The sequence below is a fragment of the Coffea eugenioides genome, chromosome 6 (genome assembly GCF_003713205.1).
Source record: "Coffea eugenioides isolate CCC68of chromosome 6, Ceug_1.0, whole genome shotgun sequence".
NCBI classification, from domain to species: Eukaryota; Viridiplantae; Streptophyta; class Magnoliopsida; order Gentianales; family Rubiaceae; genus Coffea; species Coffea eugenioides.
This window is the reverse complement of record NC_040040.1, coordinates 27449755-27461311: the sequence shown is the minus strand read 5'-3', so window position 1 is coordinate 27461311 and position 11557 is coordinate 27449755. Positions and strand designations below refer to the sequence as shown.

The 11557-nt window shown below is 36.9% G+C and overlaps 1 protein-coding gene across 1 annotated transcript; it reads right to left on the bottom strand.

The window, feature by feature from the left end:
- Positions 1–3634: 3634 nt before the first annotated feature.
- On the bottom strand, positions 3635–11306 carry LOC113775638 (iron-sulfur assembly protein IscA-like 2, mitochondrial). Its single transcript, XM_027320591.1, is given in 6 exon segments — positions 3635–8310; positions 9116–9224; positions 9350–9422; positions 9425–9473; positions 10431–10657; positions 10818–11306. Coding segments are annotated over 5 exon segments (483 nt in total). The 5' UTR covers positions 10623–10657; positions 10818–11306; the 3' UTR covers positions 3635–8250.
- Positions 11307–11557: the final 251 nt, after the last annotated feature.

The following is an 11557-nucleotide window of genomic DNA, read 5'->3' as shown; positions in this document are numbered from 1 at the left end:
ATATATATATATATATATATATATATATACACACACAAATACTAACAATTATTATTCTCTCTTGTATTTATATATTTCCCTATTTAATCTTATCTATCTTCCTTTGTATTTATTTATTTTACCTAACTAATCTTATATTTTCAAAAATATAACACCTGAAAGGATTTTTGTTTTCCATCCTTTAGCACTGGCAAGCTGTTTGCTTTTGCCTACTACTTGCTTTTCTAATAAGGATTTTTCTAACGGGTGCCCTAAGGGTGCTCGTTAACACACCTATTATTCAGTTAATCTATCATATATATATATATATCTATATATATATATATATATATACATACTAACAATTATTATTCTCTCTTGTATTTATATATTTTTCTATTTAATCTTGTATATCTCCCTTTGTATTTATTTATTTTACCTAATTAATCTTATATTTTCAAAAATATAATACCTGAAAAATATTTTAACGGACCCATTAGACAAACCGTTCTAATAATAACAGTATTGTAGTAATTGTAGTCTTGGACTAGCTAGTGATGTATATGTATTGCAATTGCATTCAAATCTTGTAAAAGAGTCATGGCTCTAGTAGGATTTGATTTTCTATAATCCATATCCAAATTCAGACTCATACCAGACCATACTAGAGCCTACTCAAATCCATACATACATATATATACTATGTGTATATGTATGTATGTATGGAGGGGATCTTTCCTGAACTCCCAGGAATAACTTCCTTGTCGCATCAATGCTGAGAACATGATGTCCCTTATTGCATCCATTGTGGTCGAGCAGGCAGCAGCCACACGCGAACCTAATTCTCCTAGTTCGCATCTTTCTCTTGGACAGTTGGTTCCTGATCTTGATTTCTGTGGGCGAATAGGAGCTCTTCAAGGAAGTAGAATGTGACATTCTACTTGGTGCAGGCAAGGACATCATTGCGATGCAGTGCGCATAAGTAGTCGTGGCAGGAGGAATTGGAACAAGAATTGCAGAGCATGATTGCTAGAATTATGGATATTTGGAATCGAGGACCAATATGGTTGGGCCTTCTGTTATTATGATAATGGGCCTGGTGCGAGGCCCATATACATTTTAAGTGGCCCATTGGATAAAAAAAATGAGAACATTTTCGACAAGAATGGATTGGGCCTTATGCGAGGCCCAATTGACATTTAACTGGCTCAGTGGATCAAGAAGTTGATAATATTTTCGACAAGAATGGATTGGGCCTAATAGGAGGCCCAGACAAATTTTAATTGGCCCAATAGATCAAGAAGTTGAGAATATTTTCGTCGTAGATGGATTGGGCCTGGTGCGAGGCCCAGTTACCATTTGATTGGCCCATCTGATCAATAAATTAGGAATATGTTGGGACTCTGTATAAGTGGCCTACAAAATGATAACCCTAATTCATCGCAAGCACTTCTATTCACTTATCTTCCCCGGCAAGCACAGCGGCACACAGCTCCTTTGATTTGTTAGATGAGAATATGCTCCGACCTTATGGCCGAAAGCATCCATAATTCAGATAATCGTCCTCTCGTGAATCATAATCTATTAGGATGGACGATTTATTTTGCACTTAGATATTGTGATTGAAACTCCATTACAAAGAGCATGAATGGGGTGGAAGACCGTCGGAGCACAATTCCCCTAACTTACTTGTGAATTGAAGTAGGAAGTGGAGAGAGTTGGTATTTCTATTGAACTACTCCCGTGTGCTTGCACTTGATGAAGATAAGATAACTGGGAAGGAAGTGTTTGTGTTTTCCGGTGAAATCTTAGGGATTCAGTGAAATGATGTCAATGACACACAGTGTGGAGCTCTACCTAGATGACGTCACCCAACCCAACCTGATGACGTCACCCAACCCATTGCAAAGTATTTGTTGTATTAGGTAGATTGGGTTGAGTACACGTGGCACATTGATAGTGGTTGTATAATGAGCCCCTTTAAGGCCCCTTTCCCGAGCGTCTTATAATATTACAAAGACGTTCGGGGCGGACACGTGGACGGTCGAAAGGCTTCCACGTGTCAGATGGACAGTCTAGATTTGATCTGGTAAGGAGGGAAAAATTAAAATTTGAAATTTGAATTCAAATTTCCTTGGCCCGAGAAGCGAGCCTACCTCGGCACGTAGGCCGTCGAACCCTTTTGCCATGTGGCCGAAGCCTACGGGCGGCTTTTGCAAAGGTGGCCCCCACACGAGTGAATGGGATAGAAAAAGAATCGGGGAGAGGAGACCACTATTGCAATTTGGAATTCAAATTCAAAATTGAAATTCGAAATTATCCCGCCTGGGGCACGATTGCTACCACGTGTCCCCAATTTGATCGATGAGAATCGAGACACGTGGCACGAGAAGAGGAGGATAAATGCAACTGAAATCGGAGACTTTCAGCCTTCCTTCCGCAATTCGCCCGTTTTGTAGAAGATTGGTTGATATGCTGCATTTTGAAGGGCTATAAGTTAATTCGAAGAAGTGCGAGTGTGGCATCAGAAGAAATGGCAAACATGAGGGACATGGCAGGATTCTTGAGGGTCGTGAGGGACTGCGTAGACATATACATATATATATGTAGATATATATATATATATATATATGTACATATACATATACATATACATACATACATAAATGTATATGTATATATTATAGATAGACACATAGTATATGTGTATATATATATATACACACACACACATATTTATATATTAGTAAATTTATAAAATAATCTAAATTCTATGACCATTGGATCGAATACTATAAGATTTTATGATTGTTTTCTCTTTTGAAACTAATTCTAGTTGTCATTGTAATTGGTACAAACTATTTTAGGAAAAGGAAAATAGCAAAGGCAAACAATTAAAAGTTTAGGAATGGATATAGTTGAAATTTTGAAAATAAATAGAATCAGTCAATAATAGTTCATTTTTTGAGTTCATAATATTGTATTCAACTTCTTGAATATTTATTTTATTATTTGAAAATAATAATTGAATGGTATTTATATTATTTTTAAACTCTATATAATTTTACTTTGGTATGTTAAAAAAAATACAATTGATATCTATTGGGGTACCCATGAGAATCTAGATCTGAACTTTCTTTTTCGGACCCATAAGAGTTTGGATTTAGGTCTGGATCTAATTAAATTAATAAATGGGTGGATTTGGATCAAAGAATTCAACTCAAATTCTGTCCATTGACATGCCTAATTAGCACCTAGTCAAAAAGACAAAAACCACCCCAACGTGAAACCAAAAAACATATAGAAAATCACTCGTGAAATTTTATGTGTGAATCCTTGAACTAGTAGAGAAGGTTGCCCGCGGGAGAATCCAATGACAAATTGATAATCCATTAATCACTTATGACTTTTTTCTTCATATTTAAAAGGATGAAAAAAGGAGCGAATCCAAATTTTTTATTTTGTAATTATACAAGAAAGGAAGGTATTTCTGTCTAAAATCTTTCAACATACTAGGTTCAACAGTGAGATAAAGTGCCTATTAGAATGTAAACCTAGTCTTTTTTTTTGGGTCAAAAATCAACTTTTAGATATATATAAACAATAGATACAGGATTAGTTAGACTGCGCAGCAGCTTTGTAGGAAACGGGCAACTGTCAGGAAATCTTTATGGGCCTCTCTATTAAGCCACATAAGAAAGGACTCTTCCACCAAGTTTCATGTAAAAGATAGATAGCCAATTTGGCTAAGTCATGTCTACACAAGTTCATCTCTCTTTTAAACTAAAAGAAAGTACACTTCCAAAACGATCGGCTAAGCTGTCTGATGTCGTTAATGATCACATCCAGTGGGGACAACCCATTGCAGCTTTGATTGATTCTCTCCACCACAGCTTTACAATCGGAAAGAATCAATAAATATTTCATGCTTTCCTCAATAGCTTAGAGAAGTCCGGATGGTAATAGCCTCTTGTATTGTTGCATCATTAGCACATGTACATGGTATGGACCAAGTTATGATAATGTTGCCATTGCTTCCTTTCGCTACAATTCCCATCCCAGATTGAGGGTTACTCTGACTGAAGGCTGCGTCAGTGTACATGTGGTGGCATGTTGCATAAGAAGATCAGCTAGTATGCCTTGACTGTCATCCACGTGATTGTGATCTTCAGCAGCATTGTTTGCAATCCTATCAAACCTCTTTGAATTCGATCCAGTTTCCCACAGCTTTCTTGGAAATTTGATGGTTGTCTTTTTGCTTCTGGTTGAAGGACCACTCATTTATTGTTTTTCATAGCTGCCAGAGGAAGTTGGCAGTGAGTTCAATGTGTTCCTAACCATCCAATCTTGATCTTGCTTCTTGCATGGATTCCCACCATATCCAGAAGTTCCATTTATGCTCACTAATGCCATCCCACACAATGGGGAACATGTTCCAGGCAAATTCTCTTGCCTTGCACAGGAGTAAAGCATGTTCCAATGTTTCAGGGGCTTCACCACAGCATTTGCACATTGGGTCTCCTTTACCTATTCTTCTAAAAATCTCCTCATAGTGGTAGAATGTAGTGGAGGCACTTCCACAGAAAATGCTTAACTTTGTCTCTTAATGTTCAACCCCCACAACTGATTCCAGACTTTGGATTTCTCGTTATTTCTGCTGGAGTTCACATGTGCTTTGTTGGCATATGATTTCTCCATCTCTCTTATCCCCTTGCATAACCTGATTTGGTTGAGCAGAATCCATTTGCTGTGTGTTGCCATCTGCACCTATCTTTTTTCCCCAAAGATGCTCGAATGAATTTGCAAGATAGCTTCAGCCTCTTCCTTTGAGAACATAGAACGGATCAGGTTGCTATTCCACTGCTATCCTTGAATCAACCTATTAACCATCACTAGTTGGCAGTCTTTTGGTCTAGCTTAGATGATCTTCCCATTGCTAGAATATCCTACCCACCTATCCCCCCATATGTTGTCAGATTTACCATCTCCCACCTGTTTCCAAACACCACTTTCCAGCATATTTAGAAGCGATGTAAACTTTGCCACATCCAAGAGACACCAGCCTTAACATTCGACTCAAAAATGAAGGTTTTAGGATATTACTTGCCTTTTATCACCTTGCTAACCAACAAGTTTGGATAGGTGCCAGCTAGGCAACATTAAAACATTGTATTACCCTAAAACCGAATCCACCTTTACCTTTGATTTCAGAGAGATCATACCATTTTATCCAATGCATTCTCCTTTGCCCTTGGTCATTTCCCCACCAAAATTTAGCCATAATTCCAATAAGAACTTTGCAGAGGTTATCAGATAATTTGACTAATGACATAGCATAAGAGGGAAGAGCAAGAGATTTCAGGAGAACCTCCTTACCAACATTGCTACGCAGTTTACCTTTCCCATTCTGGACCCGGGCACTCGTGTTATCCTTTATGAATCTGAACACACTGTTCTTGGATCTACCAATTACCATTGGCTTAGGTATTTCGTTTGTGTTGCATATTGTATTCCTCCTAACTGGTGCATCACATCCTCCACATTTCTAGGACTGGTATTCTTGCTGAAAAAGACAGCAGATTTGCCAATATTGATCTGTTGGCCAAAGGCTTGCTCATAGCATTGTAGGTCTTGCTTAGCTTTGCAAAAGATCCAAGAGTTGGCAGCAAAAAATAAATGAGATACGGGGGGATTTTGTCTAGAAATTTTCACTCGAGTAAGCTTATTATTGTCGACAGCATTGTTAATGAGGTTAGAAAGACCCTCAGCACAAAACACAAAGAGATAAGAAAATGGAGGGTGCCCTTGCCTAATGGCTCTAGAAAGGCAAATGTAACCAGATTGAACAGCATTTATATTGAAGAAGTAAGACACAGAAGAAAGACAGCCATGAATCCATTTGATACAGAGTGGACAGAAGCCCATTTTGCTAAGCACGACATACAAAAATTTTCACTCAACTCTATCATAGGCTTTAGACACTTCTAATTTAAGGGCCATATAGCCATCTCCCCTGCCCCCCTCCACCTTTCCCCTCTCTTAGAATGAAGCCCGTGAATATACTCATGAGCTGTGATAACAATATCTAATATTTGCCCATTGGGTACAAATGCTGCCTGAGACATCTCCCCTGCCCCCCTCCACCTTTCCCCTCTCTTAGAATGAAGCCCGTGAATATACTCACGAGCTATGATAACAATATCTAATATTTGCCCATTGGGTACAAATGCTGCCTGAGAATTACTAATGCAATAGTTCAGGAGGGGCTTAAGTCTATTCACCAGGAACTTAGCAATGGTTTTATACAAAACATTCCATAAACAAAGAATACTTTATATAATTTTAAACAAAGGTTATGATAGACATTTCATACAAATAAATATTAAAAATATTCAAGTATATATGCGTGAAGCTCAATTGAACTCAATTAAGCTTGACAAATTTTTGCCTCACATATTAGGTTCGAGTTTGAAGTTGTCACTTTATTAGAACTGTTCGAATAAAATGCTGAACTCCGTCAATACAACTTTAACCTCAAAATTTGACTGAACAAGTTCATGAGTGACTAGATTGGCCTCAATTAGTATAGATTGCACCCTAACACTTAAATACTTCTTGATTTTATGGTCTCCCCTGCTCAAAGCCAATTGAATCAATATTGTGGCTTTTAGATTCTGAACCCACCACTGAAGAAGCCATCTGGAACTTTGGCAGATTTTTCCAAGGCCATATCTATCTTTACATCCCCTTTTCACTCCTAATTGACAATGTTACCCTATTGGAAACTCCTAATTGATTAACTAAAATTGGCACAAAAAATAAATGAATTTGAAAATTAAAAAAATTAAAAGAATCACGGCAATCATTAACAAAATTGCCATTTATAATAGCATTTTTTTTACTACAGCAATAAAAGACAGAATTTTTAGCACTACTATTACCCAACACATCAAATAGACATAGGAAGCAAATATAGCTTATTTGAATTCCTTTCGCTCTGAAATCCTGATTGTCGTCTTCCAATCGCAACCATAATATTGATTCTATATGTTAAATGATGTTGGTGAATTATAGAATGTCTTCTAACATTAGAACTTGTTATGATAAGCTACAATATTTTTCTGCTAATTTCCTCTTTAAGTTGCTCTTTTTGCTGCTAAACTTGTATTTCTATTTTGTTATCTTGCTGCCTTTATAATCCCAGAGTTGGAGTACTATTTGCTGCAACAATAGCTGTAAAATTACATCTATGCTGCAACTTCTCTTTATTACACTTGCATCTCCCTTTTGCCATAGGTTGAATTTTGGTCTCATAAAAAGGTGAAATTCACAAACAGTTAGCAAGACTAAAGCAGCCAAAATTTTGAATGTTGATTCAAATGTCAAAGGATCCAGCTTAACAACTCTCCCCGAAAAGAGGACCAAAAAACATTTGTAAGATGCCCCCAATACTCAATGGTCAATACCAGGCGATTCCATCCTTGCGACATACTACAAATCAGTGCCAGTGTCCATTGATAATGTCCACCTTTCTAGTTTAAATAATAAAACCCCAAAAATTCGATGAGACAATAGCGGAATTGTAAATACCAAGCTACCTAGAAATTAAAGAAAAAAAACACACACACACACACACACAAAATGCCCTACCTAATTTTCATCAAATAGGGCTGCATTTACTACACATAAATAAAAGAGCAGCCTAGATAACAAAAGAAAATTTTTGTTGTAAGACGGCATATCTCTGTACGAGATTAACTCTTCAAAGGAAAAATAAAATGAAGCATGACCAGAAAAACTGAACATCAAGTAGCAATAGCAGAATAACCACACCATACCTAACAGCTCACATAGAGCAAGTATCTTTGACTGTTTTCTGACATTGGCAGAATACCAAACACTTTGGGTGGAATTCCAATTAATGCTCCAAGTTCAGTAAATACATTTATTTTCAGAAATCACCTCAACCAAAAGGACACCATTTTCTTCCCCTGCAGTGCACCGCCCCCCATTTTTCCGTACTGATTTTGTATCAAGAGTCAAAGATATAGTGAAACAGGTCATGAATAGTATCCCCAATTTAAATATAAAGTTAAAACTGCTGCTTACGGTAATCATACAGCAAATCAACATTAATGAATTTAATTAGGATTATGAGTCAATAAATGGAGCACAGAAAAAAATGTAGCATAGATTCAGGACCAAAAGGAGAATGAAAATAACCTCTTGACTCAAGCTGAATAGTGAAACAAAACAAATGTCAGAGAACTACTACACCACAAAGGAACTTTTACAGCTGCAGCCACCCACAGCAATTGGGTTTGTAGATACCTGCATACCAAAAAAACCTTGTTGCTGCTTTATGGACCAGAATCCTGTATAGTAACCAATAAAGGCATTTATAACCAGAATCTACAATCCGTTAATCCAAAAAAGGCAGATAGAACACAGTATTAAGTAAATTCAACATGTACATGAAGCATTCTAGATCTAAAAACTGAAACTGGAAGAAGCCTGCCCCATATAAAGGAATCATGTTGGTCAATTATCTTTAAAATGTAATGTTGATGAAAGCACATCACCTAATACATCAGGAGAGTGAGAAAGTACTTTGTTCATGAACTCAAAGATGAAAGTTCTATGTAACAATGTTGTTTGGTCAGGCTAAGTCAGTCAATTATTTGTTTTCGACTTTTTATTGGTGTAGAATGTCTCATAAATCATCCCAAAGAACCTTAAATTTAAGGCTTAAATTACTCACTGCACACCAAAGCAGAGATATAGGCTTAAACCATTCTTTACAATTTGCTTACTCCGGTCAGTCAAACCAGTTTGTTTCTAATCCACAATCGAGAGTCACAAACTTCTTGACTATTTGCAACTCCGAAGCTTAAACTATTTTTTGCCCTTCATAATAAAATTATCCAAGAAACACTGCAGCAAGGTTAATTTGGGAAAAAGATGCCCTTTGTTTTTTAGGACTTAACATTTTCCCCTGTCAACTATAGTACCGGTAGGGCAAAGCGAAATGTAAAGCAGAAGTCCTATCTCCAGAAAATCAATTACTACTCAGCAGCTTATATATGCAACAGAAAAATACTTCATGTTGCAGAACTAATAATATGCAACAACAGACCTGGAAAGCTGAACGGATAAGCTCTTCAACATAATCAACAGTTGCACCCTTTACAAAATCAAGAGATATTTTATCAACTACCAATTTGACTCCTTCCCGCTCAAATATTCTGCAAGGTCAAAGAATAGGAGGCAAGAATGTGAATGACTAAACCACAAAATAGTTGAAAATATCAAATGAAAAAAAGCAATAATCCACAGTTGGGAACTTATTCAAGTGGAAAATCACGCGAACCTGTCATCATCATTGCACTTATCATCAAGAGAGAAGTTATACTGAAAACCGGAACAGCCACCGGCTTCTAGCTCAATCTTAGCATCTTTTCCTTGCCTTCCTGAGATTGCAGTTCCCTCATTCTCTGTAGGAAACAGTGACATAACCAAATCTAGTCAACAAACAGTTAATATGTGAAACTAGTAAAAGCACATCAAACAATCAGAGTAACAGACTAACTACAATGAACTCAACAATGTAAATTTTCTCTTCTTTTCACTTTTTCTTTTACCTTTTTTTGGGGGAGGAGGGGATGGAGGGAGAAGGGGGGTTGGATGCTGTTGGAGATTAACTGAGCCTAAAATTGCATTCAACTTTTGGCTTGATTAGCCAAGATAAAATGAGCTTTTATTCAAATGAGCTAAATTCAAAGTTAAGTAACTTGACTTACTCGCATGTAGATTTCAAGTTATATGCTTATTGACCCTAGCTCACCAAGTAAACAAACACTCAAATCTATCGCCCTTGGTGAATCAATTAATGAACCAATAGCTCAAGCAAGCTCTAATCAAGCCAAGCTGGAGTTGAGCCTGGAGAAGTTTGGTTCATCTCTCAAACTACAAGAAATACCAAATGGAAGCAAAGCTCACCACAACAGGACCATTTCATGCAAACTTTAGAAAGTGCCTTTAAAAGAAATATGGTACAGTAGTACATAACTTTGGAAAGCAGGCTAAAAGAAATTCTTAGTTAGCAAGCCAAATTATTTTGTCATCACTCATCTTCTAAGATCCAAAAGAAAAGATGACAATATAAATGGACATAGTTTTATTGCCTCAGAAGTTGCCTCGTTCCCTTTAATTATTTAAATTACTAATCCAAAACTAAAAATATTTGCATATTATTCAGTAGAATTTCAACAAACTATGAACCGAATATCATTTTAGACAATCACTCAATATCAATATCCGAATTGAAAGAGTAGGTTGTGAAATGAAACAATTAAAAATCAAAGTTACATAGTAAAGGGAAAACGAAAACAGAAAAAAAAAATGGGTTACACGTTTTCTAATTGCAAACTAAATAGAATAAAATGGAGCACCTGGACGCAATTGTCGGTCATGTGAACCGCAACTATAGATTGAGATTGGGAATGCGAAGACTGCAGAGGAGGTTGTTCGTGGAGAGCAGAGGATGATGCCAATGTCGAACTGAGGAGTCTCAGGTGGTTTTCTCGAATCCGAGTTGAGAAGAAAGGAACCAGTCGACGAATCATCGAATGATACGGTTTCATAATCCTTACAATACTGTTTCACTCACCAAAGGAACCTAAATGAAGGAGACATCCATTTCCCTTTATCTCAACTTTGGGTTGCACAATGCAAACGCAAGGACACGACACGACAATTAAAAGTTGAAACAGTTGAGAATATAACTGAATCAAAGACTCGGTCGAGTCCCAGTGGACTCGACCGGGCTGAATTCTCACCGCAACTTCCGCAACTGGTCCGTCATATACCGGAGACGGTAGACCCGGTGAAAACTCGTTCAGACTCGGAAGATTCGGACCGAGTCGACTCCGGGACTCGAAAGAGCGGCCGAGTCTACCCGTATTGAGTCATCAGATGTCCATGAACGGAGGGTTTCAGCATGATTTTCAGAGACTTTTAGGGTATGAACAAATAAATTTAAAAAAAATCCTTAACCATATCCGATTTATGAGAAATTGCACAGAAAGACAGAAATAACAAATCAATATTTAACCCAAAATTCTCCTTTTGAACACTCTTCAGTAAACAGCAAGTGCGTGGCAAAATGCAAAGGCGAAGAAGACGAGGAGGCTTTCATACCATATGCACGACTGGTGGTTAGGGGCGGGCAAAAATGCCGACTAATCCGAAAACTCATCGTACGGATTCGATCCTATCCAAAATACTCGAACCATACTATTTGATCGGATCGAAAGACGATCAGGTACCTATTTAGACGCGGGACGAATTACAATCACGTAATCAAAAATTCGCAGGTACCGACACGTCTCGTAAATATTTTTTTTTTATATTTTTAGTTTTATGTACATGGTATAAAATAATATTTTTAGAGGTAAATAAATAATTTTATTGAATAAATTGCATTACAATACAAGAGATTATAGTTTGTTTATAAGATTCATTTGTAAAAGTTATAAATTAGAAAAAAGTTTAACTAATGTGAAATATATAATTAAAA